Source organism: Agrilus planipennis, unplaced genomic scaffold (genome assembly GCF_000699045.2).
Source record: "Agrilus planipennis isolate EAB-ADULT unplaced genomic scaffold, Apla_2.0 scaffold134, whole genome shotgun sequence".
NCBI classification, from domain to species: domain Eukaryota; kingdom Metazoa; phylum Arthropoda; class Insecta; order Coleoptera; family Buprestidae; genus Agrilus; species Agrilus planipennis.
In genome coordinates this window covers 593,354-620,526 of record NW_020438860.1, presented here as the reverse complement: position 1 = coordinate 620,526, position 27,173 = coordinate 593,354, and the positions used below count along the sequence as shown (strand labels likewise).

Genomic DNA, 27,173 nt, shown 5'->3' with positions numbered 1-27,173 from the left:
ATATCGGAGGCGGCTATTAATTTTCAAAAAAATGTTAACTGCCATAATCGTAAAATGCCATTAAAATCTTTATTTGAAGTTCAATTTCGAATCCGCTTTAAAAATCGGATTCTCCATCTTAAACTGTATCTAGATGCATGTGTTAAAGTTGCACCCTTCGATATCGGAGGCGGTTATTAATTTTCATAAAAATGTTAACTGCCATAATCGTAAAATGCCATTAAAATGTTTATTTGAAGTTCAATTTCGAATCCGCTTAAAAAATCGGATTCTCCATCTTAAACTGTATCTAGATGCATGTGTTAAAGTTGCACCTTTCGATATCGGAGGCGGCTATTAATTTTCAAAAAAATGGTAACTGCCATAAATATAAAATGTGAATGTTATTTTTCTTTTATGGTCAATATTGAATCTGACTGTTATTTTTTTACTTGAAGCCCAATCTGTAATGTGGTTCCTTTACCTGGAGCAATTCTTTAAACTCGCCCTTCGCACTGATTAGTTTATCCTTCAGATAATCTTTGAACTCCCGTTCGCACTGAAACAAAATTAAATCAGAGGATGCTCTGCTTCCATCTCCGTCGTTTCTATTTCACTTACCCTTTCACTAGATGCGAATTTGGAATATCTTGGATCGTCCTTAATAAGCTTTTTGATCTCCTTCCATGAACTAGTTAACGTAACTTCGGAAGTTTCGTCGAGAAGCTCCCGAAATTTGTCCCGTTTCTTACGAACCAGATGTTCGACATGTTCCCCAAACAATCGTTCCTTTTCTTCTCTTGTTAGCGATTCCACAAGCTCCCATCGGTGATCTTTACGAAGTGTGCGTTTTACTTCACGCCATCCTGTATCAGGATTGCGCACCAAATCAGCAAGCAATGCATTAAAGTGTTGCACCGCCTCGTCCCGTTTATGTTGCTCCCGTTCTTTATCCCGGTCCCTCATGTGGGTCGCTAATGTTCGCTGAACTTCCTTCTCACGTTCCCGAAGACTAGCCTCGGCACGTGCCTGTTTCTCTTTCTGCTCCTTGACCTTTTCGTCAGACGAAGGAGCTGGCTGATCTTCTTCCATGTCCTACATTAAAGTAAATTGAACATTATTTATTGACCCATTTACTTTGATATTTATTTTATTAATAACACTCACCTCAATCTTCTTTGAAGACGCTACTGGTGTTGATGATACAACCTCTTCACCTGTACCTCCTCCTTCACCGTCTGCATCACCAGCATCGGTACTAACACCGATATCACTGTTGTTCTCATCCTTTTTCTTTTCCTTGTGCTTGTTCTCTTTGGCCTGATGCTTGTCCTCTTTGTCCTTGTCTTTCTTCTTGTGCTGCTTTTCGCGCTCTTTTTCTTTCTTGTGTTCGCGCTCCTTCTCCTTGGCTCGTTTTTTCTCGTCTTTGAGTATTTTGCAATACTCTCGAAACCAATCATCGCGCATGTTACTAGATTCGACAGACTTGTAACGAGGGTCTGAGTCGACCAGCTTCTTGACCTCTGACCAGTGTGAGTGTCGGTCCACGTTGGGGTGTTCGCGCAACATTGCAAAAAAATCCTTTCGGATCTGCAAAAACGCCAGCAAAAACGGAAACAATTAGCCTCACAAAAATGTTCGGTAGATATTAAGTTGGATATTAAGTAAAAAAGACAACGGGGCGAATAAGAAGCCTTTTCTGAACCTGAGATACAGGATTACTGCAAAATCACCTTACAAATTTCTGTAATACAGACTCTAATTAACACAGTGCGCTCTGAAAAAGAGCAAGTATAAAAAATGTATTATAACTAAATGGTATGTAAGGGATCCCTAAAAAAACAATTTTATATATTAATAAAGTATTTGTTAGATATGTTAGGCAGATTCCCAGTACGTCTTTTTTATTGTACTAGTAAATACGTATGTTGATTAAACAAACAATTTGAATTCTGCCTAACAAATCTTGGTTTTAAGCTGAAAAAAAACTTATAATAATCGGATTACGAAATACTGGAACCTCCCACAGTATGGCTGAAAATTATGACTTTTTCTAAATAAAATAATTATTACAGAAAGATTACTATTATATTAATCTAAATATAAACTCATTGATTAATTGTTGTCACAAAGTGTCTCTTAAAAACTTTTCAACACTTTTTCACAAACTTCTTAAATTGTATCGAAACTATTAAACTAAAGAAAATAGACGTTTTCAGAGACAATTTGCGACTCCATTTTATGACAAATCTTCGCACATAAATTCATGTGTCTTATCATTTATATTGAAAGAATTTTTTTCACGAAATTAACCGAGGTAGGTCTCTTTCGTACAGACAGACAAAGAATGACTATTTTTAAATTAATACTACGTAAAATATAAGTTAATAATTTTGCGTCAACAGGCTTTCGGAGATAGAAAACGAGAGAAAAAAGGTAAAAGCAGTGACTAATTTGCATTGGTAAAAAAGAGTACCATCAAAAAGACACAATTTAGTACCAGATCGCCTCAAGGACAAGGAAGAACGTAGCCGATTGTGTTGTAGATGTAGTAGTAGTTGTTGTAGTGTTAGGATGTGCAACCGACAAGCTCGTCCTCGACTGGGGTTCTTGGGGGCGTCAACAACATGCAGTAGCAACAGCAAACACCGAAGACCTCCACATCACCTGTCTGCACACATGCTTCTTGAAAAGGCACAAGCGCTAAATGAAAAACTAGTTGTTTAGATCAATAACGTAAACTACTATTACATTACACTGTTAACGTTGAATTCAATTAGTTTTATTTATCTATTTTTCTTTTAAATAATATCAAAACAACAAAGATCTAAAAATCTATTATCGCTGTTTAACTTTAAACAAAATACAATTAAAGAAGTGTCTAATAAAAATTTCAGTTTCAGTAATTAATCTGTAACAACTTGACCTTCGTTTTATAAAAAATTGAACTATATTTTGATTAAATTAAGCTAATTAATAAATATGACTATAAATATATAAAAAAGCATTTTTAACATTAAAATACGCACTTTAAAGAAAATACCAGTTAAACGGTTTCTGAAAAGATAATAAGTATTGATTGTGGACGTATAAAAGCTGAAAGAGGGAATTGTTAAAATAATTAAAGTTCTATTCAATTAAGTGTCGAACATCCCATCACGTTCAAAATCCAATCCTTCTGCAATAAATGTTATACATATAAGACATAAGGAAAAGATTACATACCAAGAAAAGACGATACCTGAAAAAGTACATTACAAAGAAATAATACAAAAATACATAGAATTTAATAATAAAAAACAATCCCCTGAAAGAAAAAAAAAATATGAACACTACATTTAATTAATAAAATAACACTGCTTCCAACTGCGCTGTCTATAGAAATTCAGTAACAATAACAACTAATTATATGTACGAAACAACATTAATTAATAATCAATTATTAAAAAAGAGCAAACATTCCTAATGACCTGTAAAAGAACAGAAACAAAAATATAAAAAAAAAAAAAACCGTTGCAAAGACGATTGTTTGCAACAGTTACTGAAAAGAAGTAAATATTGGTTAATAAAAGGAAATAAAGAAAACGCTTGCCTGTTCTCTTCGCTGGAACTTTTCTTCTTTCTCTCGTCGTCTGACCTCAATTAAATACTCGTTAAAGAGACTTTCTCTTTCTCGCATTTTTTCTACACCTTTGAAGCGCTCATCTTTGGCGTAACGCTGTGCAAAATCACTAAAAGATGACCTGAAAAAACGATACATTAAAATAAAACGATAACAACATATAATAATAATATATTTCATATTCTATATTATTATTACATAAAATAGTAATAAAACTTACTTTCCATGAAGATGCGCTTCGGCCAGCATCTTCCGAAACGCGTCTTTACGTTCGCGAAGTTTATTACGTTTCTCCCGTCTTTCCTCTTCAGCCCTTTCTTTAACATACTTCTCAAAAACTTGTTTACGTTCCTTGGACGTGAGCAACAGATAACGGGGGTCAAATACGATCTTGTGTAGCTCCTTTTCCCATGTACTGAATGCGGAGACATCCTTTTCCGCCAACATCTCCTTAAAAGATTTTATGCGCTGTTCCAGGGGGATCACGGCGCGTTCTTTGGCCGCACGCACTTCCGCTTCAATCGCCGCCTCTTTACCAATGTCAATTTTCTTTTGAGGCAACTGCTGTTGTTGTTGTTGTTGCTGTTGTTGCTGCTGCTGTTGCTGTTGTTGCTGCTGTTGAGGTGTACCACCAGAACCTAGAAAACGGAAATTGATTTACATTTCGACTTCTAAATAATAATAAACAGTTTTCTTATACTTACTGCTACTATCAGTTTTTGCCTTCTTTGCTGGAGTTGAGGCGTCATCCTGGTCGCTGTCACTTTCATCCGAACCGGACCTTTTACGTGGCGTCTTCTGTTCACCATCCTTTTTAGGTTGGAGCACGTCTGGAGGGGTGTTAACCATCTTATCCACATCTGCACGACCTATTAAATCTTCAGGGCGCTCCCACACTGACGTCCTTGACGAAGGATTATAGAAGAATACACGACCATCACCAGTCCACACCACACACCTTTAATAAATAAAGAAATAAAATAAAACAAAAACAGACCCGAGCACAGGTATTTTGACAATAATAGAGTATAATAAAGTACAAATAAATAGATATAAGCGTTGTTATTAGTCTTAATTCATTACCAAGGAGTTCCTGGAACGGGAGTGCTCGAAATGGGTCTCGATTTGTCTTGAACTTTCTGCTCTCTTGCCTTTTCCTCTTCTTCTCGTTTTCGTTTAGCTTCTTCGTCCATTCTTTTCTGCTTTTCTGCATCGTCTGACCCGTTTGAATTAAGCTGTTGTTGTTGCTGCTGCTGTTGCGACACTGACACCTGTGCATTATTCTTACCTGACGTGTCGGTCACAGATGCAGAACTTGGTGTCACCATGGGTTCAATATTTACTGACCGTGTTGACACTCCCTGGGCTGCTACTAATTTTTCTGCTACAAATAAAATAACGTTAGAGATGTTAATCAACGTCCGATTTTTTACTATTAGTTCATTTACTTTCTAGATCTTTTAAAGCTTGAGGCTTCTCCCAAACTGATTCGCCCTTTTTGGCGTTGTAATAGTAAAAGCGCCCATCAGGCGCTTTATGCTCAGACCACTCTGCCGCCTTAGCAACAATTTCCGGATCGATTTTGGCGTCTTCGTTCGTATTAGTCGCAATCGGTTGTGGTAAAGTCTGAGGAATGATGCCGGGCGGTAGACCCCATGGAGCAGGACCAGCAGGACCATGCCAACTGGGTGGACCACCGGGTCCTCCAGGCATCCAATTACTCTACACAGAAAAAAAAAATACGAGTGCTAATTAATATAAAATAATAACCAACAGAAGACTATAGTAACTTGGAATCCTGGAGGCGGTAGCCCGAAGGGTGGAAATTGCCCTGGGTGTCCTCCAAAAGGCGGCATTCCAGGCGGAGGTCCTTGCATAAGACCCTGAGGAGGTTGTAAAGGCCCATTTGCAGTTGGAGGAGGCGTAGTTAATGTTGGAGTACCAGGTGACTGCTTCATGAGTTGATCATGTTTAGATTCTTCTTTTTCTAATTGTTAATGATTAACTTAAACCCATTTAAATGGTTAATTCAATTTATTACCTTTGCTGTCTTGTTTGGTGTTGGTGACGTTGGCTTGCGCCAGGGCAGCTTGGGCCGCCGTTGAAGTTCCTTGAGCTATAGGACCTGCGGTTGTAACAGCTTGCTGTGCCATCGCTTCCACTTGATCTTGAGAAATAACTTTGATGAGAGGCCCTTCTGGTTTACTCCATGTAGTTTCTCTGGTACGTGCGTTATAATAGTACGATTTACCTTCTTGTGTTTTCGTTTCGACCCAAATTTCATTGCTGGCGTCAAGTGATGGCTATAAAAAAATATTAAATTCATTAAAATGCGTTTAATGAATGAATTTATGTAAGTTCATTTGTAGGTGGTTATTAGTAAATCATACATACAGGTGATTTATTATTCTGTCAAATTTACTTATATATCAGGTTTTTTAAATAATAAAAACACTTTCATATTATTAAACGTACCGGCTGTGCTTGATGTAAGTTTCCTCCAAAAGGTCCTGTATTGGGCCCAGGAATTACACCCGGAGGAGGGCCAGAATTAAGTCCTGGAGGTGGCCCCGCTCCCATTCCCGGAGGTAATCCTCCACCGAAATTGGGAGGTGGACCTGTACCAGGGCCAAAACCTGGACTTGAACGAAAGTCCTGATTTTGCTCAGTAGTTTGGTCACCAGTACCAGATTTACTGCTGTTTTGTGCCTGTGAAGTTCCTGGAGGTGTCTGAGCCTGGTTATGTTCAGTACCTTGAGACTGGAGACCATTTTGATTGGGTGGTGGACCATTCATAATGCCTGGAGGACCAAATCCATGTCCTTGACCCATCATAGGAGGAGGACCAAGCGGCCCGCCCATTGGTAGTGGTCCACCCCAATTCGGTGAAGGAAAACCGGGCCCACCCGGAGGCCCACGGGGAGGAGGACCTCTTCCAAACATTGGCGGAGGCCTGCCTCCTCTGAAAGGTGGAAGCATGCCAGGACCAAACCCTCTACCCCTAAATCTTGGCGGAGGACCATCGGGGCGAAGACCAGGTGGTGGACCAGGCCAACCTCTTGGAGGCATTTGGCCCCTGCCTCTGAAAATTTAATTAACACCAAAGCCAAACTACGATGACCAACGTAAATAGCAACTGAGACTCACCTAAACATTCCACGGCCCCTTCCCCGCGGCGAAAAATCATCGCCACTTCCACTAATGCCACCACTATTTACACTATCTCGTCCTGTAGGAATACCTCCACCAGTAGCACTATTAAGAGCACTAGACACTGCGGAACCACTTGTCCCTCCAACATTATTACTACCGCCGCCATTCACAGCTTCTTCGTTGTCAAAACTGATGTCTTCCTCAAAGTTTTCCTGACTTGGAGGACACTCTGCCTTATCATTTTCATAATCCATGGACTCTTCGTTGTCTGTCATGATTGGTATTATTGCTTTATTACTTCTATAATTCAATAAATTACAAAAAAGATGTAGTTTTGCAAAACATATCCACAACTAACGACAAATCAGCAAAAAACCGAACCATAGATTACAGAAACATCTACTGTCACGAAACCATAGAGACAAATTTTGACAGTGACTGTACTATAGAAAATCGAACAATACTAAAGTAACATAGAGTTCAAAAGATTCTTGGTAGTGGCTAAAGTGTAGCAAATGTTTTTTTCTTATTTTATTAAATTTTAATACAAATGAAATTCTAAGTTACATTTATCCACACATTTCAATGCAAATACAAGAGTTCAAAGTATCTTGTTCTATACATTAAAAAAAAAATAAAATAAAATTGGAGTTTTATTTATTAAACAAAACATGTAAAAACAATCACAAATAATTTTAAGTGCTTTTTGAACACGTAACTAGTTTTTGAATAAGTTTCTTATTAAGTAAATTCATAGCACATTTAATGACACAAAAAAAAATGAAAAGCAATATACCAAATCAAAGAAAATACAAAACTCTCCGATAAACAATCTCACACTTTTCAGCCTCGATGTCACAAAGGAATGCAAATTAAAAAATTGCAAAGAAGTACCTTCATTAACTAATATTTAATTTTCTCGGTTAATTGTCCTACAACTCGTCGTGTTTGTCCAGGTGTTTGTTCACAAACTCCTGGAGATCATCCAGACTTCTGTCTCCGTCATATTCGGTTACTTTAGCCCCGTTCTTATACATAAATATCGTTGGAAATCCATCCACCTAAATATAACAGCCAAAATTAAATGTAGTATGTTGCCTACAACCTGTTATCTGTTTAAAATTTTGTTTTGTATATTTGCAATAATTGGTGGATTAAATAACTATCTAATTGGATGGGTTTTTGGTTGATGAAATAAATAAATAAATGCAAATAATTAGAATTACCTCCTCCTCACTGCACAAGGGCTTATTGGCATCTACTGTGCAATCAACTTTAGCAATCCTAGCTTGTTTGCTATCTGAAAATCTTTTAGCTAATTCTTCCCAGGTGGGTGCCAGTCTCTTGCAGTGACCACACCTACAAATATTCCAAAAAATCAACCTATACATAGAGTAGCCAGTAAAAACATACCAAGGAGCAAAAAATTTAACCAAAGTAATTCCTTTTTCTATATCCTTTTTAAAATTATCCTTATTTAAAATAATGACAGGGCTCTCCACCTCCTCATTACTTTCATTCTTGAATTCTGGAATTTTTTCTGTAGTTGTACCCAACATTTTGTTTATATATTCCTCAAGACTTTCCAAAGTCCTTTGACCCTGGTATCTATCAATCTACACAAATATAAAGCTTAAATAAATAATTAAACAACATTTTCCAGTTACCTTTTCACCATTTTCAATCCAAAGAAGAGTTGGATATCCTTTAATTTCATATTGATCACAGAATGTCCTGTATTGACTGCAGTCTACCTTAGCTACAGTGACACCTCCATCAAATTTCCACTTACTGGCCAGTTGCTCCCATGTAGGGGCCAATCTCTAGAAAACTCTTTACTTAGTCAATACTCAACTCTGTTACTCAATGTGTTACCTGACAAAAGCCACACCATGGAGCATAAAATTTAACAAAGTGCTTTCCCTGACTAACATGCTTCTCAAAGTTTTCTGCTGTTAACTCCACCAAACCATCTGAAGTACTAGGGACTTCAACAGGTACATTTTTCGTTTCATCTATCTATACACAGGACAGACCCAATAAAAACGCACATTACAAAGATTATAACATACTTACAGAACGTAGTTGTTCATTTATAAATGTTGTAAGAGATGGTAAGTCTCTTGTACCTCTGAACTTGACACTTTCCAAGGATCCTCGCTTGAAGAACTTAAGTGTAGGGTACCCAGTGATATCTTGCTCAGAACATATTTTACTATCAGTTGTACAATCTACTTTTGCTATCCTTATGTTGCTATCATCTTCATTCAACATTTCGGCTAATTGTTCCCATGTCGGTCCTAACCTTTGACAATGGCCGCACCTTAAATCAGATGTATCACTCTATTTTAGATTATAATAACTGTAAACTGTTTACCATGGGGCATAAAACATTATAAAATGATTATTCTTGGGTACTTCGCTTGAAAAAATATCCGAATTGTACTGTATTGTGTGTGCATCTTCGTCGTGACAATTTACAATTTGTAAACATACAAGTAAAACCAGAATGAAAATGCACATTTCTTGATTCATTTTAGAACAATTCTACTTTTTACTTATGCTTTTGAATGTTGTTTTAATTAAAAAATTACAAATAACTGGCAGAAAATTAAACAGTTACTTAGCAAATTTGCTATTTATTCTCCAGTACCGCCAATTACGACAAAAACTGATACCAATATACATACTTCAAAAGAATCCAAAATGTTTATAAAACCCCTAATATTTATAACTTAAAATAAGGACAAAGAAAATGAGAACTACTTTGAAAATTTATGAATACTGGATTATTTAAACTTAAAATTGGAACTTTAAATTAATATTTATTCCTTTTTTATATTTCCTTACAGTTTTGATAATATACGAAAATTTTGATAGTGTAGACACTACTAAATTCAAAACATACTTTGTTCAAAATGGCTTATGGCGGTAAAAACAGGACATGTGTGTGCATTTGATGGTTTTTCCATAAAAACTCCATTCATTTAGTGAATTTAATTTAGTGCATTAGTTTTAATCAACTATTGTTTACCCTTTAAAATATAATAATTAAAAGGAATCAGGAATATTAACTGGTAAGTAAAAGCTGGACAATAAAAATCGCTTTTAGGGTGTTACTTCTAAATGTTTTTGTAGGCTTTTGACGGTTATTGTTTTAATTAATCATGTGTATAAATTAATTTCTAATCTTTAGGTGAGCGATGGCAGACGTATATGAAGCCTTAAATTTTAAAAATCCAGAAGAAGAGTTTTATGAGGACGTTCCATTAGACCTGAGCTATGGTTCTGAATTTATCATTCATTGCTCTAGCATTTATTCTGACATAAATGACTCTACTAGTACTAAGAATGATGACCCTTTGCCTGTTGAAAACGAAACATTCGTCAGATTAATAGAAGAACCCTTAAAAAGTTCCTTAGAGAAAAACGAAGGACATGAAACATCATCAAAGGACAGAACTGACACAATTTCAGAGGAAGTAGGAGATGAATTAAAGCAAAATACCGACCTCAATTCGTCGAATTTTATAACTTTAGATTTAACAAGTGAACTTTTTCCATCAGATGACTTAGAAGAAAGTAAAATTGAAGAAAGAACATTCAATGCTTCTGTTAAAGAAACTGGCATTAAAAGGTCTTTGCCCGACTCCACCAGAACACTTAATGAAATAAAAAAACCTCGCTGTGACAACTCAGATTCACTTCCACTACAAATTGTTCCCAATACAATTACTAGTAAAAGATATCAGGGCCCCTTCTTTTATCCACATGATCATCGCAACGATACTCACCCTATGTGGAGCAAGTACAAGTCAAATAAGGTATCCCCCTTTGAAATGGTTCAAAATGACTGGAAAAATACTGCCCTATCTTATCCCCACTTAGACTTGTCTCACATGGAAGGAAAACGTTTGAGGAATATTTCAAACAGAAGAGAATGTGTCCATGCCAGAAGGATCTATGATAACGAAATTTCAAGATTATTGCGATCCAAAGGCGACATCTTAAATGAGATGTCACGTCCGAGCCAGAAATTCTATCAAAAGAACAAACTCTGTAGAAGAAGACTTTCGAAAATCAACGAGGATCTTGCTGTTTATGAAAATGCAAAAGAAGAACTGGAATATTTGTTGTCTAATTATCATAACGAACATTTCGACGCAATCTTCATGGGCCAGTGTGAATTAGATCAAATATGTTATGAAAAAGATAAAATCAGCACCTATGAGAATTTTTATGGACGTTCTGACTAATTTAGATCTCAGTAAGATACATTTACTCTTTATTATATTATTTTTAATGACGTTTTTGTTTGGGAAAATGTGCAAATGTTTTCTACAATGCTTGAGAATTTTTTATTTTTGTTTTGTTTTTATAGTTGTAAGTTTAAAAAGTTCCTCAGTGTATTTTTTAGTAAGAATGTTTGTATTGAGTTGTAGCAATATCAGAAATCTTTACCAAAGAATGATGATATAAAAATCATAAGTTAAATAGAGATGACATATTAAATTACATAATTAAAACTTGTTAAAAGTTTGAATTTGTTACTCATCTGTATTTTTACCTACAGAATAAAGTATTATTTTTTATAATTGATATTTACTTTTTGAAATGAACGAAAAGGCTAATAAGCTAATTATATTTTTGAATGACAACCAATTTTCAATTAAAAATTACATACAATATAACTCCAAGTTTAGTACATGGAATATTCTATATTTACATTTTATATATATTTGTGATATTAACTGGGTTACCTAACGAGTTATAGGATTACCCTGAAAGTAAAAAAATCAATTGTTTTATCTGTCATCATCTTTTTTGAATAAATTATTTAATTCTAAAAGTTTAAAAGGAATGATATAACTCACCCATTCTCTTGCCATTATCAGCAATGAATGTCTATCGAGGGCGGGTCCTATCAAGGGATTCATTTGGGCCATATAGCAGCACAACCAGCTAAGAAAAATTAAATTATTTCTATTAAGAGACGTGTTAAAAAGAAACTTACAATAACCAGCAAGTTGCGGCAGTCAACATAAGAATGACTTGAATAATTCTGCAATAAAGAATATGATTAATCTTTCAAACAAAATATTTTGCTGTTACCCTCTGTTTGGTCCTTTTGGCACAGCTATTGGAAGTCCAATACCAACTCCTCCCCAAAATACCGTAAATATTATAAAGGGAACTGCAGATAATGCCATTTTAAATAGGTTTTTCTTATTACAAATTATTTATTTAAACTGATTTAAACAAAATCTTCGGGGCTTATTTTGAGTTGTCATATGACCACCACCATAGATAATAGACCACTACCTGCCACTAATGGCCAATAGATGTAGCAGATGTCAATAGAAAAAAAAACATAGATGTTATCAATCTAATCAAAATTAGGAAGCGTTCCTTTTGGTAATCTCGTGAATTGAATAATTTAACAGATACCAAAAGAAATTTTTGCATTCATTTTTTAAATAGCTTTAATTTGAAAAAATTCCATCTCGAAAGTAAAATTTTATTTTATGTACTATGTAATCTGCAAATTACTTAATATTTGTATTTTTAAGAGATTTAGCTAGAATATTTCCTTTACCAGGAATTTTCCAAGGTGTGTTTTTATAGCATGCTTGCAATAAATCGTTAGTGTGTAAATCAGGAGCCACGGTTTCAAATATCTTCTTTTTAGGGTTCATAATAGGGTCAGGACTACGATTATACCCATCACACTCAACGGGATCGCCAGGCACTGCCCCTGAAGGTGGAATTAATACTTCAACAGACTCAGGAGAACTAGCACACATGACCATTGCCTCTGATGTTACTCCTCGCATCTATAATACAATTATTTATTATAAAATTGTGCAAGACAACTAATTTTGTTTGTTACCTTTACTGGTTTCAAATTACACAATACAACAACACTAGCATCTTTTAATTGTTCCAATGGAACATGTTTGACCAAGCCAGAACAAACTGTTCTTGGTTTTTCTTCTCCACAATTAATTTTTAAAACATAGAGAGAGTCTGCATCTGGATGTCTCTCAACATTTTCTATTTTACCAATTCTGAGATCTAGACGTCCAAAGTTGATAGGTAATTCAATTTGAGTTTGTTTTTCTTTTGGTTTCTTTTCCTTTTTTGGTTTTTTCTCTGTGGAACCTTCAGCTTTTGTATCTTGTTCCATGGGCACATTTTCAATTTTCTTGACTAACTGTATGTTAATATTGTTATCCTTCTGAATATTCGACTTGTCTTCCAACGATATACTAGTTCTAGAAATAGGAAGAGATACTTGGTTAATGCCATTGCGTTGTTCCAAATTTATAAGTTTCCTTTTTGCCAATTCCACTTCATTTTCAAGTTTCGCATTTTCCTCGAGTAATTTACCAATTCTTATTTTGTTATATTCATTAGTGAGTGATTTAATCTACAAACACATATTAAAGTAAAATACGATAATCTGTAAAAAGAACGGCAAGTTCCTAACCTCACTTGTAAGTTCCGTTATAGTGGTCTCTGCTTCCCTTGCGTTGAAAATTATCCTATCCAATATTGTCTTCGACATTCTGTACAAGTACAAAGAGGTTCCTAATGTTAAATTAAGTTGAAATAATTTCACCATCCGATTATAATAAATTTAAAAAAAAACACGTTTTAAGTAACCACTGATACAAAATCAAAACCATATCAAAACGTCAGCGAAAATTTTATCTATGGTGAGCATCAGTGACATAGATACTAGTGTCAGATCTGCAGGATCCTTATCTATGGGCAAGATCGATGGGTACCAGTGACGTGTCACAATCGCCAAACTGATAAAAAAATATTGCCCTGGTGCCAGTCAATTGATGGCCGGTATATGTAGTTTAGGTCGAAAAATGAAGCACTTAAGCTCTTTTAAATTAATTAAGTTCCTATTTCTGTTTTTGGTATTCACATGTGAATTCATATCATCGGAAATACCGCGACCTAGAGGTGTTTCCCTTTCTCGTTCCACCTTGTATAACCCCAGTAAGGACTTCACTTGCTTTGATGGCAGCTTAACAATCCCTTTTACGCAAGTAAATGACGACTATTGTGACTGTCAAGATGCCAGCGACGAGCCAGGGACTTCAGCTTGTCCCCATGGAATTTTCTACTGTTTAAATGCTGGATATCACCCAGAAAACATTCCTTCCAACAGAGTAAATGATGGCATTTGTGATTGCTGTGATACATCTGACGAGTATGCCAGTTCTGCAAAATGCGTTAACACTTGTGAAGAATTAGGCCGGTCATCAAGAGAGGAAGCTCAAAGGCAAGCTGAACTGATTAAGATCGGTTCTCAAATAAGACTGGAATTAAGTCAGAAAGGTATCTCAGTCTTGCTTTTGTTTTTCTGTAACTTAAAACTTGTGTATGTTAAATGCTTAATTGAAAAAAAAAAAGAACTTTTCATTTACTTAAAACGTGTGTATGTTAGGTGCCCAATTAAAACAAGAGAAGAGAGAAAAAATTCAAGAACTGGAAAGGAATAAACTAGAAGCTGAGCAGGTTTTGTTGGAAAAGGAGGCCCTTAAGAAGGCAGCAGAAGAAGATGAATCAGCAGCTTTAGAGTATTACAGGGAATTGGAGAGACAAAGAAAAGAGGCAGAAGAATTGAACAATCAACAAGAAGCTATTAAAAAGGATATAGAAGAACAAGCAATTATTGATGGACAAGATGTAAATGATGAAATTAGTCAGTTTTAATTCTAATTAAATAACGAGGCAAAGATCTAATTATTTTCCCTTTTAGGTGAGGGAATTAAAGAAAATCAAGATAAAGCTGTCCAGGAAGATCGTGAAGATGCTCAGGGTCAAGAAGAAGGTAAATGAATCGATTTTGTTTTATATATATATATAAGTGTAATAGTCTTTATTTGCTTAAGAACTTTTGGATGGCCAAGAAGATGTTGATAACAACCCTGATGATGAAGACGAGGAAGAAGATGATGCATCTTCAACCCCAGCTACCGGAGATGCAGAAGACACCGTCCAACACCAGGTTTACGACGAAGAGACCCAAAAATTAATCGATCGCGCCAACGATGCCCGACGAGAGTTCGAATCGGCCCGATCGGTTGTTCAGGACATCACCAGGGAAGTAGATAGTATCAGGGAGTATTTAGAGAAAGATTTTGGCCCTAATGACGAATTTGCCCCTCTCGAAGGCCAGTGTTTCGACTATGAAGATCGGGAATACATCTACAGACTCTGCCCCTTCGATAAAACATCACAACAGCCAAAAGCAAAACATGAAGGTGCTGATACAAGGTATGAAAAAGGCAATGATGTTTATAAAAAATAATGTTAACGTTATGTTTCAGGTTGGGCATTTGGAGTCGTTGGGATGGTTCAGACCACAACAAATACGAGATGATGGTGTTTGAAAATGGTCAGTCGTGTTGGAACGGCCCTGACCGGAATACGAGGGTAAAAGTCAGGTGTGGTAGTGAAAATAAACTAACTAGCGTAACAGAACCGAATAGATGCGAATACTATTTCGAATTCACAACACCCGCCGCGTGTAGAGAGGCTTCCGCAGACACAGTCGATCTACACGATGAACTTTAAATGTTAAAAAGGAAAAACAATTTTATCAATTTGTTTCCGTTTTGTAATTTATTGTAACGCGCATTTTTTCCGATTTAGATTATATTAATTTTTTACAATACCCTTTTCTGTAAAATATGTAAAAATTTATAACGAATGGAACTGATAATGAAATTGACTATTTACAGTAAGTACAATTGTTGTAAGATTAAGGTAAGGGTGAAAAAAGACTTGTAATACTTAATTATACATATAAACATTCCTTTCAGTGGTCATATGGGGCTCTTTAGTTTTCGTTGTTTTTATAGAACTGAAATAGTTTAGTTTTTGGTATAAAACATCGCAATAGAAAATACGTTTTCATCTTTTCCTTTTTTTTTTTAATTAAGAAAGTATTATATTATTAATATGTGCTCTAATTGTATATATAAAATATTTTCTTTCCCGTCATACAGTAATTTTACAGCCGTCATTTTGAATAAGGTAATAGTGAAATAAAGGTGTTAAAATTTCTTTTGGTGTTTTAATTAATTTCAATTTCAATTAGAATGAGGCATGATCACGAACATTTGGCAATAAGATTGACCGACAGTTTTTATATTCTTTTGCATGATTAATCTCAAAGTGCTAGTATACATTTCGAGGGGTTTTGAATGTGACGGGTCCCTCCAATAAACTCCCGCTGAGTCGCACGTGAAAAGCGCAGGAGACGGTACGTTGTCCCTCATGTAGTTCCACACGCAATTTCTTAAAATTTGCACGATCTGCAAACAACATTTTCTCTCCTTTCTTACTATTCAATTCTCAAACGAGGAAAACACGTTGAAAAGACTTACCTCTGAATTTTTGAGGTACAATATAACGTCGCGTATTCCTGACAATGGTGGAGGAAGGAGCTGTCCTAACGCCATCACATCTAGAACTTTGACGGTGGTGTCCATCAACGAATTGTAGTTTCCTGTATCGGTTGATTTGCTCTGATTCCCCATGCTGTTCCACTGATGAATAAGTGTAGCCGTGAGAGCTCTCAGAAGCACCGAACAGTAACATAAAGTAGGTCGATAGACAGCAATAAACGACAATAATTCCCACATGACAGGGTTGTTATTGAAAAGTCGACGAATGTACAGGTCCCTTTCGATGGTCACCTTTTTAGAAACGTTTGTAATTTTTTTTTATATAATCTTTTAAAATATTTGTACCTTTGCAAATTCTTCTTCGGGCCATGGGAGTCCGTTATACATGACGTCAGGACTGACGAACTGAACCAGGAGCAAGGATACCAGAGTCACATTATCTAAGGATACGTCCAGGACCTTGGCGTCAGCCTCGGTAAGGGTAGCACAACAGGCTTTTATTGTATTAAGCAGTTGGTCTGTGTTTTCTGCCACTACGTCTTGTGACAAAGCTTCGTGGGTCGCAGGCATTCTTTTACCGGTCCCTATAATGCCCCCATTAAAAACTGACGAATGTTTTGTCAAAGGGATCGTTTTACTCTGTACCATAAAAGCAATAATTAATACTAAACGTTATCTCATGGTAAAGGCTGTTACGCATACGTCCTGACAATTATTTTTGTAAAGATCCAATTAGTCCGTCTGTATTGTAAATAAATAAAGTCCGAAAATACAATAAAAAACATATTTACCATCCTCTTATTCTGTTCCAAAACGCTCTTATCAAACTCGACGTTTTTCTCCAGCTTTGTATTTTTTGCCCCAAATAACACACTGTTTTTGGTATACAGCGATTTCTCTAATAGTTCCCGTAACGTCAAGACTCTCACGGCTTTCGAATGTAGGCATAAACGTTTTAAAATTGTCCTAACTCGTCTCCAGCCGTTGTGCTTTACGATTTCATCTTGTTCGTTACAACAAACGAAGAAATATTTCACTACAGCAATACTGCAATCCAACAAGGCTTTGATAGGAATCCTGTACGACTCGTGGTCTACATGCGAAGGAATACCAAAAATTTCGAAAAGCTCGGCGAAAACGTGCAGCGTGGAGCTGGGTAACTTCTCACTCCTAAACAAACGCGTCAAGCTTATGAAATTTGCGTGAATTGCTCGTGAAATAATTTTGGACTTTAAAAGGAAAACTTCGCCTTTTTCCCATCTGAAATTGTTAAAAAAAATAAAGTTAATTCTGAATAAAACGTATACTATAACTCACTGAAGTAATATAAGTAAATTTTTCCAAACCAGCATCGAATCTATGTCATCTTCAATTTCTTTAGCCAGATTTATACGCGTATTAACTTTGCTCAAAACTTGCTCTAGAACCATAGCGAAATGGCCTTTTTTGTCGGCATATGGCTGCAAAGTTTTGTCGATTAATTCATTAAAAAGAATTTTCACGATCAAAACCAGTTGTTCGTCTGTTTTGGAATTTTCGAAGAGAAACGTTATCGAATTTATTAGTAGATATGGATTTGTATGCCCTAAACAACGAAAAAAGACGACAATTAAAACGACAAAGTTAAAAGTATTAAATTTACCAACAAATGTTACGATCTGAGCAGCAGTTTGATATTTTACTTTGTCAGGACTTAATAGTAACTCGTGAACGTCCAGAATTTCTCTGACAAAACATTGTAAAATATGAACAGATTCATTTTGTTGGCTTTGAACTCGAACAGCTGAGTCGACTTCATGTAAAACGAGTTCTAAAACGAAAGTTTTACTTCTATAATTTTTTTACATATTTGTTGAAGCCATATAATACAAAATGCTCTGAACAGGCCTTTGGTACTACATTACATGCCCATCAAGACAGTAATGAACAGTCTGTACATAGGATTGTTTAAATTCGTACCTAAAATCTCTCTCGAAGTATCCCGTATATTTCTTTTCACACATTCGTCGTCTGTGGCCAATTTGTCAGTTTGAATGCAATCCATAAGTAAATTAATTATTTGCACAGCTCCCACATCGCATTTCAATATTAAATTGACCAGAAGGGTTTGCAGAGACTCCGAAGATCCGAAATACTTGCACCAATCGTCAGTGTAATTATACAACTCCACGATAACATCCAAAGTTACTAAAAAAAAAATAATATATACAATGTAAAATGATCCTATTTTGAGTTTAAAAAGCATAATACGTGTTTTCTTAATATCTTTGCAAATTGTTGAGAATAAAGTGGGTGAAAGGTAGGCCAACTGAAGTAGGAATGGAACTGTTGCTTTCTTTTGTGACTTTGTGCTATCATCTTGAAAAAGCATATGCTTATGGCTCCACTAAAACCAATAAAAATTGAAATTTTATGTATTCTTGACAAGAACATTATTGTAACGATAAATTACATTAAATAAATCTAAAAGTGCCGTTCTGATGTCGTTACAGTGACCCCCAGCCAGATGCCCCAAAATACCGACGACTGATTTAAGTTTAGGAGAATCACAGCCTTGTTCATAAGACTTATTTTGACAAAAGTCCTTAAGGCCACAAGACAGGACTCTTGTTATGACAGTGTTAGGAAAACAACTGCCTACATGTGCCACAACCCAATCAAAATTCGGCGAATGCTTAACAGAAGTATCTAAGGAATATATAAAATAAAAACACAAGATTATTTCAAAATGAAAAAAGAACACCGTGTTCTTACCTAAAAGGGCACTTATACAAGCCTCCGTATCCGAATTCATCAAACAAGATAGGCACTGTGTAGTTACATCAATTAAGGTACGAGTACTTATACAGCTCATCCACAATTGCAAAGTCTCATTTACACCTGATAAACAAAACCATTAATTACTTAATTATAAAAAGAGGATAAGTGATGTTTTCAACCTGTTGACACATGAGCTCTACCAGCATACCTAGTGGACAACTCGCCTAATAATTCCAAAGACCATGTGCTAATTATAGGGGCCCAGGCCTCTGCATTCGTAGAAATAAAGTTGCATAAAACAGAATGGATTTCAGATATCGTTGTTTCATCATCTTCTGAAGCAGGGGGCATCTGTCCTGTTGCTATTTCTTTCTGCAATTAATATTTTATCATACACTATTTGAAAAAGACAATTAACACTACCTCTAATCTGGTCACATAATTTAAAGTCGCATTATCAAAGACGACATGAAAATATTCGAAAACAGCCTCCCTACAGGGCGGTAACTGCTTTAGAAGGGATAAAGCCGTTTTTGTAAGTTCTAAGGAATTGCATTTTATAGTTTTGGAAGTACCTCCGATAAATAGGCGTAATTCTTGAAGTAGATTTTGTTGAGATAAGTTTCTCAGGCCAGTAGCTTGAGGTAACATCGTTAATAAGCGTTAAAAAATAAAACAAACCACTAAATAATGTATATGCAGCTTTTGAGGTTAGAGTTTGTTATTCCAACAAAATTTAATAATATGTGTGAACTATCGTCTTTAAATATTCATATTTTATCACTATTTATCAACGTGTCTTTCTATTTAACTACAACTTCATTTTTATTTGCATTAACATGATTTTTTAAATAGTTATTCTAATAAATTTCATTTTATAACCCTATAACTTTTAATTCAACTTGTCAAATAAACCATAGATAAAGATAACTAATTCATTAAACCATAGATGTGTGAATAGACAGGTTTGTGTATCTGGTACCACAATACAACTAATTCTTTTAAATTTGTAATTCTGTACGTATTAATTTCATTTTAAACAAAAAAATCGATTATTTATTCAAAAATTATTGAAGATATCATTGGCATGATTGAAGTCAATCAAGGGAACTTAAATTAATTGTCTTGCAAAGTATTTTTGTTTAGATAATATAAAGAGAATCTCCTGTTTATTCAAAAATAAATAAACAATTCGAGCAACCTACACTTGACATAACTTATTAACCGCATAAATAACAATTTTTATTGGGTTATAGCATTATTTATTGCAAATAATGTGAGAAATTTTAACATAGTGTGAGGCATTATTTTAGCCACATCCTTATCTGCCGCGCGAAATGTCGCAATTTAAAAGTAGTTTCGATCTGGTCATACGACGCGACGATTGAAAAATTTGAACTGTAAAGTTATTTTACTATTATTTGCAGTAAATAATAACGTAATGCAACTTATTACAGTTCAGTCTCGATATACAAATAACGCAGAATCGATTAAACTTTGATGTTTCCAATAGTTTTTAAACAAACGTAAATTGAACGTACCGGACTTTATATTCTTTTAATTTTATTATGAGAATCTGCGCCTTTCTTTGAACTATGCATTAAAATATACGTTTTTTACCTACCATTATACTTAAGGGTACACTTACACTTATCGTGCTACTAAATAACATTTTGGTACTAAATTGATTTAATGTAGACCATATTTTATTTCATTTTTGACTATTACTTTTATTAATTATGTGTAGAAAGAAACAGCCTTTTTCTTATTGAATGAACGGGGTTAATCACTTCACGATTATATAAAATTTTACTTTAATTGTTTATTAAAAACGAAGTAAGTAGAATATAAGAATTCCCATTTAATTGCCTAGTTGAAACAATGAACGTTTTAAATAAAAATTATAAAAGATGTTCTATTTATAATACATTTATGTAAAATAACCGTTTTCTTTCTAATAAAAATTAAACAAAACAAGTATGCAGATATTATTATGAAATGACGATACCGGTTACATTTACGTACGACACTTTGACAAAATTGGTTATTTAAAAATAAATAAAAAACTTTCATCATTATCACAGAGAAATGAGAGATGAAAGTTGTCACCAATGATAAGATGAACATGTAATAAATACCCTGTCAGAACTTATAAAGAACGAGAAGAGAAACAAAGTCAAATCTGGTGGAATGCAGTGTCAAACGATATTATACTCTTACGCTGCACAAAAAAAAAAGAAAAAAAAAAATTAACACACGTATTTTGAAAAAGAAAATTTCTTACCAGAATATCCGTTACTGTTATTATATCCATTAGAAAACCTTGAGTTGCCAGCACCCCCAAATCTGGTATGGGTCCTTTGTCCGTTACCACCGAATCCACCTTTGCTGGTGCCCCACCTGGAAAATCTGCTGTTACCATTTCCATAGTTACCAGCACGACTTGCCATCTCGTACAATTTCGGATTTATCTCCTAATAAAATAAAATTTATTAAATATTATCGACTAAAATTATTATTTTACGAACTTGATTAGCTTCTTTAAGAACAGACACTAGATCTTTAGCTTGTTTGAAATTATTGGGCGTGAAAAAGGCGTACGACGTCCCTGTAGAGTCTGACCGTCCCGTCCTACCGATCCGGTGAATATAATCCTCAGAAGAATTGGGATAATCGAAATTTATAACGTATTTGATCCCTTCCACATCTGTAAAATCAATTAATAACATGATAGAAGGGTAAACATATTCCCTTATATCTACCAAGTCCACGGGCTGCAACGTCAGTAGCTACCAAGATGTTGAACTTCCCATTTCGGAACTCCTTCAAGACATAATCACGTTCTTGCTGGCTTTTATCCCCGTGCATTGCAACTGCAGACCAACCAATTCTTCGAATTACTTTAGTTATGGTTTCGACTTTTTTCTTTGTTTCCACGAACACGACAATCTTGGTGTCGGCATCGTCTGACCCCACTTCTTGCAATAAATTCGTCAATCTAAAACAATATCAACAGGAAAATAAGATAACAATTTCACTCAGTGAATTTTTAAACAGTACTTTTGTTCTTTTTCCTGCTCTTGGCACACATCTACTATCTGTACAATGTTGTGATTGGCAGACAGTTGCATGGAACCGACGTTTATGTGAATGTAATTGCTAAGAAAGTCGGAGGCAAGTTTTTTTACTTCTTTGGGCCATGTGGCAGACCACATGAGGGTTTGACGATCGGGACGTACTTGCTGAAGGATCTTTCGAATCTGGGGCTCAAATCCCATGTCCAACATCCTGTCTGCTTCGTCCAAGACCAAATAGGTACATCTAAAACGTTATATTGTTTAATGTTATCTAAATATTCATTTTATAAAAGGATCTGCTACCTCTTGAGATTTGTGGTGCCTCTTTCCAGGAAGTCGATCAACCGTCCAGGGGTTGCAATGACGATTTCGACGCCGCGTTCCAAGTCACGGGCTTGTGGACCTTTTGGAGCTCCCCCAAATATACAAGTGTTGCGAATGTACGAAGAGCTGCCAAATTCTGTCGCAATTTTTTGGATCTGCTGCGCTAATTCGCGAGTTGGTGCCAAAACCAGGACTGTGGGACCGTCTCCGCGTTTGGTGGCTTCCTGGTTATTAATGTGCATAATGGCAGGAAGAATATACGCTAGTGTCTTGCCCGAACCTGTCTGAGCTATTCCAACCATATCTTTCCCGCTCATGGCAATAGGCCAGCCCTGGGCTTGGATAGCAGTTGGTTCATCATAGCCCTGCTTTCTAATTTCTTCCATGACATAATCTGGGAAGTTGCACTCGTCAAATTTTTGTATGGGATGAGGAATGTCCTCGCCTTCAACAGTGATCTCTTTAGAACGACGGAATTGATCGATTTCAAAGGAGGAACGTTTGGCAATGTGAGCATGGGGAACATAGTAGGATTTATTTATTGGTGCCAAAGTTTCCTTTCCCCAATTTGGTTTTTCCATGGTGCGATTGAAGTTGTTGTTGCTCCCATTAGATCCAAAACGGCCATAACCATTGTTTGAATAATTCCCATTAAGACCGTTCTGTTTGTAACCTCCCCCCCTTTGACTTTTATTGTTGAAGTTACTGGCATCTCGACGAGGAGCATAAGGCTTTCCTTCATTTTTTTTAAACGACCTAAGAATAAAAATGACTTTCTTTACAACATAATCACTTTATGATACCACTCAGAACAACCCTAAATAATGGGTAAATTAAATTAAACTACGTTAATTATAAGTATCTCCATTTTTTCTTCACAAATTAAAACAGAGTTTTAAATATACTTTGTTCTGAAAATTAACGAGACCAACATAACCTCAATATAAAATTACAAGTAAAACAATTCACGTTCATATTGGCATAAAGTTGTAATTGAAAAGAAACATGTAAACATATCTCAGCTTCTGTAAAAGGATACTTTCAAGTCGATACTTACATTTTTAGTAAATTAATTGATTTCGAGAAAAACGTGGGGAATCGGGCAAGCACTACTCTGCCTATTACCTGCAATTAATCAAATATTATAATGAAAGGTAAAGGTATATACGTTTATTTCGAACTATTAATGATTTTAACTATTCAAATATCTATTTTATCAAGTATTTTTACTAATACAACACGGAAATTTTCACTACTTACCATTACAGTCCTTAAACGAAAGAGAAAGAAGGGAGATAGCAACCAGAGACATCTCTACGAAAAACAGTAAACTAGATGTTACATGTTCATACTTTGCAAAATCCATACTTCACACTAAAATCTATAAACATAACGTAATGATTTATTTCTATTTACTTTAAAAATTAAAATAGAATTCCATTTTCGTTTCATATAATATTACTCTGATTTGTAGCTAGATTTGGACTTAATTTAATCTGATCAGAATACTTGCATACGAGATTAACGAAATAAAGTTGGTTGGCTAAATGACTTTTGCTACTTCAAGAACAACATTTTTTTCGGAATCTGTAAAATCCATAATTCTAGGTTAGGTTTTGAATGTGGTGAAAAGTATCATAATTTTGTACTTTTATCAATTTTTTTGCTAGTAGATTTATTACCTGAATGAAATAATGTCTATTGAAGTATTTAAAATGTTTGTAATAGATAATTCGTGTATGTTAGGGATAATACTATTTTTCTTATGGTTGGAGTACATTTGGGAGCTGTACTTATCAATTAGACAGGTAAATTTGAAAGAAGTAATATTTCAGACGATGGTAGTAATTCGATTTGTCTCTTTCCTTAGTTCCTGTTAGCTAATAGAACGGAAAATGTACCAGATGATTTGAAAGAGGTAATGTCCCAGGAAACATTCGAAAAGGCAAAACTATATCACCTGGACAAAACCAAGTTTGGATTTGTTAAAGACACCTTTTCAATTATCCTTTCGTCTATTGTGTTATACACAGGGATATTAGCAATTTTTTGGGATTACTCTACTAAGATTTCACCAGCTGATAATGAAGTTGCAGTTAGTTGCATATGGATATTCTTGTTAACTAGCATGTCTACTGTTTTGGACTTACCATTTTCCATTTATTTCACGTTCGTGTTGGAAGAAAAATATGGATTCAACAAGCAAACTGCAAGATTCTTTGTGATTGATAGGATCAAAGTGTTTGCCCTCAGTCAGTTCTTGAGTTTACCAATATCTTCTTTGGCAATCTTGATTGTGAAATATGGAGGAGACTGGTTTTTCATGTGGCTGTGGGCTTTTGTAGGTCTTGTTATGCTCATATTATTAACTGTGTATCCCACATATATTGCACCCCTCTTTGACAAATTCACTCCGTTGCCTGAAGGAGAGCTAAGGTCTGAAATAGAGATGTTAGCAACCAAGCTCAACTTTCCTTTGGGACAATTGTACGTCGTAGAGGGCTCCAAAAGGTCTGCACATAGCAATGCTTACTTTTCGGGATTGTTTGGTGTAAAGAGAATAGTGCTGTTTGACACCTTGATCGATAATTACGAAAACAACGAAGTGCTAGCTGTTTTAGCACATGAAATTGGACACTGGAAGTATGGACACATTATCAAGAATATTGTTATTATGGAGACAAGCCTGTTTCTTCTATTTATGGTCTTTGCATATACTTTCAAAATTCCTCTTCTTTATGAAGCTGTTGGTTTCCCTTCTGGTGTAGAGCCGGTCTTGGTGGGGCTCTTGGTCGTTTTGCAGTACATTATGGTACCCTATAATGCATTTTTGTCGTTCCTTTTGGCTTGCCTTTCAAGAAAATTTGAATTCCAAGCAGACCAGTTTGCTTTAAGACTAAACAAATCTGAATCATTACGTTTAGCTTTGATCAAGTTGAATAAAGATAATTTAGGATTTCCAATTTATGATGAACTCTATTCTGCCTGGCACCATTCACATCCGTCTCTGCTTGAAAGACTGAGAGCCTTAAAGGACGAAAAAAAGAGAGAATAATAGTTAGTTAAGTGTGTATACTTAATTAATAATTCTATTGCATTTACTTAAACGAAATACATGCAGAATATTAAAATTTTGTAAATATTAATCTATTTTGTATTTATTTGACTTCTTATTAGTGTCCTTGTAGGGAATAAAAGTTATTTCGAGTTTCTCGTTCTTAATAAAGGTAAGAATAATGTTTTTTCTTTCTTATTTAATGTAGGTAATGTGTAATGACATAATTCTGAAATAAATCCTTTAATAGAATTTTGTTTTTTTAAAAAAGCAATCAGAGATAATAATCAAATAATAGTTTATTGTTAATTGTACAATAACTATCAATATAACTATTTGTTCGGTTTTACTTAGTTTACGGCCAACAAATTCAGCATTTACAGGGAACGAAACAATTATATAAAATAAGAGCGTAAATTTGTTCCCTTCATACCACTTTTTATTTAATAAACACTGCAAAAATGAATAACGTAGCGCATATTGTTCTAAACAATTAACAGACATAATTGTATTATTTACATTATTTATGTTTCCTCTTGAATATAACATAAAAACAATACCATACAGCCAACAGACTATTTAACATATGTATTCATTATTATTATTTATTTTAAATAATACACATTTGGCCTTTAGTGAAGAAGGAAGACGAAATTATTTACAAACAAGATTAAAGATTACACGTACTTATTTAACTAAAAACGACAAATTTATAATATCTTATTGTCCGCTAAAAATGTGTAAAGTACAACATTTTAAACATTTATTTTTAGATCGTTCAGAATTAAACTGAATTCTTTATTTTTTTTTTAAACATTTAACAGAAAATAATAATAATAACAGAAAAACAAAAGACGTGCAGTATTTTTAAGTAAAACACGATCACAGGCGACTAAAACCAATTACAATCTGTTCCAAGGAATGCGAAAGTTAGCGCACCCACATTACACCAGCGAACGCGGTGTGTCATTTTCATTTTAGAGGATTGTATAACATGTCAAGCGAAATTTGTCCATATACAAAGGTCGCCTAAAATCTATAAACATAACGTAATGATTTATTTCTATTTACTTTAAAAATTAAAATAGAATTCCATTTTCGTTTCATATAATATTACTCTGATTTGTAGCTAGATTTGGACTTAATTTAATCTGATCAGAATACTTGCATACGAGATTAACGAAATAAAGTTGGTTGGCTAAATGACTTTTGCTACTTCAAGAACAACATTTTTTTCGGAATCTGTAAAATCCATAATTCTAGGTTAGGTTTTGAATGTGGTGAAAAGTATCATAATTTTGTACTTTTATCAATTTTTTTGCTAGTAGATTTATTACCTGAATGAAATAATGTCTATTGAAGTATTTAAAATGTTTGTAATAGATAATTCGTGTATGTTAGGGATAATACTATTTTTCTTATGGTTGGAGTACATTTGGGAGCTGTACTTATCAATTAGACAGGTAAATTTGAAAGAAGTAATATTTCAGACGATGGTAGTAATTCGATTTGTCTCTTTCCTTAGTTCCTGTTAGCTAATAGAACGGAAAATGTACCAGATGATTTGAAAGAGGTAATGTCCCAGGAAACATTCGAAAAGGCAAAACTATATCACCTGGACAAAACCAAGTTTGGATTTGTTAAAGACACCTTTTCAATTATCCTTTCGTCTATTGTGTTATACACAGGGATATTAGCAATTTTTTGGGATTACTCTACTAAGATTTCACCAGCTGACAATGAATTTGCAGTTAGTTGCATATGGATAT

General features: G+C 34.8%; 9 protein-coding genes and 1 long non-coding RNA gene across 13 annotated transcripts in view; 4 read left to right on the top strand and 6 right to left on the bottom strand.

Annotated features, from left to right (window-relative positions):
• Positions 1 to 7,147, bottom strand: part of LOC108738999 (transcription elongation regulator 1) — a 69,199-nt gene extending 62,052 nt beyond the window's left edge. Inside the window, exons 1-12 of the mRNA XM_018472651.1 lie at positions 6,749 to 7,147; positions 6,077 to 6,683; positions 5,643 to 5,904; positions 5,392 to 5,588; positions 5,050 to 5,323; positions 4,685 to 4,985; positions 4,306 to 4,559; positions 3,822 to 4,239; positions 3,572 to 3,722; positions 1,147 to 1,569; positions 601 to 1,074; positions 464 to 538 (exon numbers count right to left, since the gene is read on the bottom strand). Of these exons, the coding sequence (XP_018328153.1) occupies positions 464 to 538; positions 601 to 1,074; positions 1,147 to 1,569; positions 3,572 to 3,722; positions 3,822 to 4,239; positions 4,306 to 4,559; positions 4,685 to 4,985; positions 5,050 to 5,323; positions 5,392 to 5,588; positions 5,643 to 5,904; positions 6,077 to 6,683; positions 6,749 to 7,029 (3,717 nt within the window). The 5' untranslated portion in view covers positions 7,030 to 7,147. The remainder of the gene's footprint in view (positions 1 to 463; positions 539 to 600; positions 1,075 to 1,146; positions 1,570 to 3,571; positions 3,723 to 3,821; positions 4,240 to 4,305; positions 4,560 to 4,684; positions 4,986 to 5,049; positions 5,324 to 5,391; positions 5,589 to 5,642; positions 5,905 to 6,076; positions 6,684 to 6,748) is intronic.
• A 242-nt stretch (positions 7,148 to 7,389) lies between these two features.
• Positions 7,390 to 9,418, bottom strand: LOC108738975 (thioredoxin domain-containing protein 5 homolog). Its single transcript, XM_018472607.2, has 7 exons — positions 9,132 to 9,418; positions 8,831 to 9,077; positions 8,630 to 8,773; positions 8,422 to 8,577; positions 8,168 to 8,370; positions 7,981 to 8,113; positions 7,390 to 7,815 (listed from the first exon to the last, which is right to left on the bottom strand). The coding sequence occupies exons 1-7, from the start codon at positions 9,287 to 9,289 to the stop codon at positions 7,687 to 7,689; spliced, it is 1,170 nt and encodes a 389-aa protein (XP_018328109.1). The 5' UTR covers positions 9,290 to 9,418; the 3' UTR covers positions 7,390 to 7,686.
• Positions 9,419 to 9,675: 257 nt separating this feature from the next.
• Positions 9,676 to 11,271, top strand: LOC108739040. The gene is made up of 2 exons (XM_018472719.1): positions 9,676 to 9,831; positions 9,951 to 11,271. The coding sequence occupies exon 2, from the start codon at positions 9,958 to 9,960 to the stop codon at positions 11,008 to 11,010; it is 1,053 nt and encodes a 350-aa protein (XP_018328221.1). The 5' UTR covers positions 9,676 to 9,831; positions 9,951 to 9,957; the 3' UTR covers positions 11,011 to 11,271.
• A 101-nt stretch (positions 11,272 to 11,372) lies between these two features.
• LOC108738970 (glucosidase 2 subunit beta) lies at positions 11,373 to 15,843 on the top strand. The gene is made up of 6 exons (XM_018472601.2): positions 11,373 to 11,521; positions 13,554 to 14,110; positions 14,220 to 14,477; positions 14,535 to 14,606; positions 14,668 to 15,052; positions 15,106 to 15,843. Exons 1-6 carry the CDS (start codon positions 11,406 to 11,408, stop codon positions 15,350 to 15,352), a joined length of 1,635 nt encoding a protein of 544 aa, XP_018328103.1. The 5' UTR covers positions 11,373 to 11,405; the 3' UTR covers positions 15,353 to 15,843.
• Positions 11,417 to 12,080, bottom strand: LOC108739041 (V-type proton ATPase subunit e 2). The gene is made up of 4 exons (XM_018472721.2): positions 11,867 to 12,080; positions 11,769 to 11,816; positions 11,629 to 11,716; positions 11,417 to 11,535 (listed from the first exon to the last, which is right to left on the bottom strand). The coding sequence occupies exons 1-4, from the start codon at positions 11,962 to 11,964 to the stop codon at positions 11,515 to 11,517; spliced, it is 255 nt and encodes an 84-aa protein (XP_018328223.1). The 5' UTR covers positions 11,965 to 12,080; the 3' UTR covers positions 11,417 to 11,514.
• On the bottom strand, positions 12,027 to 13,431 carry LOC112903847 (aminoacyl tRNA synthase complex-interacting multifunctional protein 1-like). Of its 2 annotated transcripts, XM_025981520.1 has the most exons (4): positions 13,245 to 13,431; positions 12,645 to 13,184; positions 12,351 to 12,588; positions 12,027 to 12,082 (listed from the first exon to the last, which is right to left on the bottom strand). In XM_025981520.1, the coding sequence occupies exons 1-4, from the start codon at positions 13,377 to 13,379 to the stop codon at positions 12,042 to 12,044; spliced, it is 954 nt and encodes a 317-aa protein (XP_025837305.1). In that variant the 5' UTR covers positions 13,380 to 13,431; the 3' UTR covers positions 12,027 to 12,041. The 2 variants fall into 2 exon arrangements, with proteins under 2 accessions (XP_025837305.1, XP_018328222.1); XM_018472720.2 differs by lacking the exon at positions 12,027 to 12,082 and having other exon boundaries at positions 12,259 to 12,588.
• Positions 15,835 to 19,857, bottom strand: LOC108739037 (integrator complex subunit 5). 3 transcript variants are annotated; one of them, XM_018472713.2, is made up of 12 exons: positions 19,372 to 19,857; positions 19,128 to 19,320; positions 18,943 to 19,068; positions 18,641 to 18,876; positions 18,439 to 18,574; positions 18,148 to 18,375; positions 17,831 to 17,998; positions 17,506 to 17,773; positions 16,980 to 17,448; positions 16,534 to 16,827; positions 16,168 to 16,479; positions 15,835 to 16,095 (listed from the first exon to the last, which is right to left on the bottom strand). In XM_018472713.2, exons 1-12 carry the CDS (start codon positions 19,597 to 19,599, stop codon positions 15,871 to 15,873), a joined length of 2,883 nt encoding a protein of 960 aa, XP_018328215.1. In that variant the 5' UTR covers positions 19,600 to 19,857; the 3' UTR covers positions 15,835 to 15,870. The 3 variants fall into 3 exon arrangements, with proteins under 3 accessions (XP_018328215.1, XP_018328216.1, XP_018328217.1); XM_018472714.1 differs by having other exon boundaries at positions 19,524 to 19,611; XM_018472715.1 differs by lacking the exon at positions 19,372 to 19,857 and having other exon boundaries at positions 19,157 to 19,248.
• Positions 19,858 to 20,789: 932 nt separating this feature from the next.
• LOC108739038 (ATP-dependent RNA helicase p62) lies at positions 20,790 to 23,649 on the bottom strand. Its single transcript, XM_018472717.2, has 8 exons — positions 23,610 to 23,649; positions 23,407 to 23,474; positions 22,329 to 23,105; positions 22,009 to 22,269; positions 21,711 to 21,946; positions 21,477 to 21,655; positions 21,233 to 21,422; positions 20,790 to 21,169 (listed from the first exon to the last, which is right to left on the bottom strand). The coding sequence occupies exons 1-8, from the start codon at positions 23,610 to 23,612 to the stop codon at positions 21,165 to 21,167; spliced, it is 1,719 nt and encodes a 572-aa protein (XP_018328219.1). The 5' UTR covers positions 23,613 to 23,649; the 3' UTR covers positions 20,790 to 21,164.
• A 275-nt stretch (positions 23,650 to 23,924) lies between these two features.
• Positions 23,925 to 25,588, top strand: LOC108739039 (CAAX prenyl protease 1 homolog). Its single transcript, XM_018472718.2, has 2 exons — positions 23,925 to 24,157; positions 24,220 to 25,588. Exons 1-2 carry the CDS (start codon positions 24,044 to 24,046, stop codon positions 25,402 to 25,404), a joined length of 1,299 nt encoding a protein of 432 aa, XP_018328220.1. The 5' UTR covers positions 23,925 to 24,043; the 3' UTR covers positions 25,405 to 25,588.
• A 1,051-nt stretch (positions 25,589 to 26,639) lies between these two features.
• Positions 26,640 to 26,997, top strand: LOC112906785. The gene is made up of 2 exons (XR_003232596.1): positions 26,640 to 26,867; positions 26,930 to 26,997. It is a non-coding gene; the product is annotated as an uncharacterized LOC112906785 (long non-coding RNA).
• Positions 26,998 to 27,173: the final 176 nt, after the last annotated feature.

Bases quoted from the DNA above. Each gene is read 5' to 3' on its own strand.
- LOC108738975 (XM_018472607.2), bottom strand. From the start codon at position 9,289: ATGAATCAAGAAATGTGCATTTTCATTCTGGTTTTACTTGTATGTTTA. The intron at 8,774-8,830 runs GTAAGTATGTTA...TCCTGTGTATAG, and splicing joins TAAATGAACAACTACGTTCT to ATAGATGAAACGAAAAATGT. The intron at 8,371-8,421 runs GTAACTGGAAAA...ATATTTGTGTAG, and splicing joins GGATTGAAAATGGTGAAAAG to ATTGATAGATACCAGGGTCA.
- LOC108739040 (XM_018472719.1), top strand. From the start codon at position 9,958: ATGGCAGACGTATATGAAGCCTTAAATTTTAAAAATCCAGAAGAAGAG.
- LOC108738970 (XM_018472601.2), top strand. From the start codon at position 11,406: ATGACAACCAATTTTCAATTAAAAATTACATACAATATAACTCCAAGT. The intron at 11,522-13,553 runs GTTATAGGATTA...GTACCAGTGACG, and splicing joins TTAACTGGGTTACCTAACGA to TGTCACAATCGCCAAACTGA. The intron at 14,607-14,667 runs GTAAATGAATCG...TATTTGCTTAAG, and splicing joins TGCTCAGGGTCAAGAAGAAG to AACTTTTGGATGGCCAAGAA.
- LOC108739041 (XM_018472721.2), bottom strand. From the start codon at position 11,964: ATGGCATTATCTGCAGTTCCCTTTATAATATTTACGGTATTTTGGGGA. The intron at 11,817-11,866 runs GTAACAGCAAAA...TCTTTATTGCAG, and splicing joins CCAAAAGGACCAAACAGAGG to AATTATTCAAGTCATTCTTA. The intron at 11,536-11,628 runs GTGAGTTATATC...TTTTACTTTCAG, and splicing joins TGATAATGGCAAGAGAATGG to GGTAATCCTATAACTCGTTA.
- LOC112903847 (XM_018472720.2), bottom strand. From the start codon at position 13,379: ATGGTGAAATTATTTCAACTTAATTTAACATTAGGAACCTCTTTGTAC. The intron at 13,185-13,244 runs GTTAGGAACTTG...ATGTGTTTGTAG, and splicing joins TAACGGAACTTACAAGTGAG to ATTAAATCACTCACTAATGA. The intron at 12,589-12,644 runs GTAACAAACAAA...ATTGTATTATAG, and splicing joins GTAATTTGAAACCAGTAAAG to ATGCGAGGAGTAACATCAGA.
- LOC108739037 (XM_018472713.2), bottom strand. From the start codon at position 19,599: ATGTTACCTCAAGCTACTGGCCTGAGAAACTTATCTCAACAAAATCTA. The intron at 19,069-19,127 runs GTTGAAAACATC...TTTGTTTATCAG, and splicing joins TAGAGCTCATGTGTCAACAG to GTGTAAATGAGACTTTGCAA. The intron at 18,575-18,640 runs GTAATTTATCGT...TATTGGTTTTAG, and splicing joins CACTTTTAGATTTATTTAAT to TGGAGCCATAAGCATATGCT.
- LOC108739038 (XM_018472717.2), bottom strand. The intron at 23,106-23,406 runs GTAAGTATCGAC...TTTTATTCTTAG, and splicing joins TCAATTAATTTACTAAAAAT to GTCGTTTAAAAAAAATGAAG. The intron at 22,270-22,328 runs GTAGCAGATCCT...ATAACGTTTTAG, and splicing joins GGCACCACAAATCTCAAGAG to ATGTACCTATTTGGTCTTGG.
- LOC108739039 (XM_018472718.2), top strand. From the start codon at position 24,044: ATGTCTATTGAAGTATTTAAAATGTTTGTAATAGATAATTCGTGTATG. The intron at 24,158-24,219 runs GTAAATTTGAAA...CTCTTTCCTTAG, and splicing joins TGTACTTATCAATTAGACAG to TTCCTGTTAGCTAATAGAAC.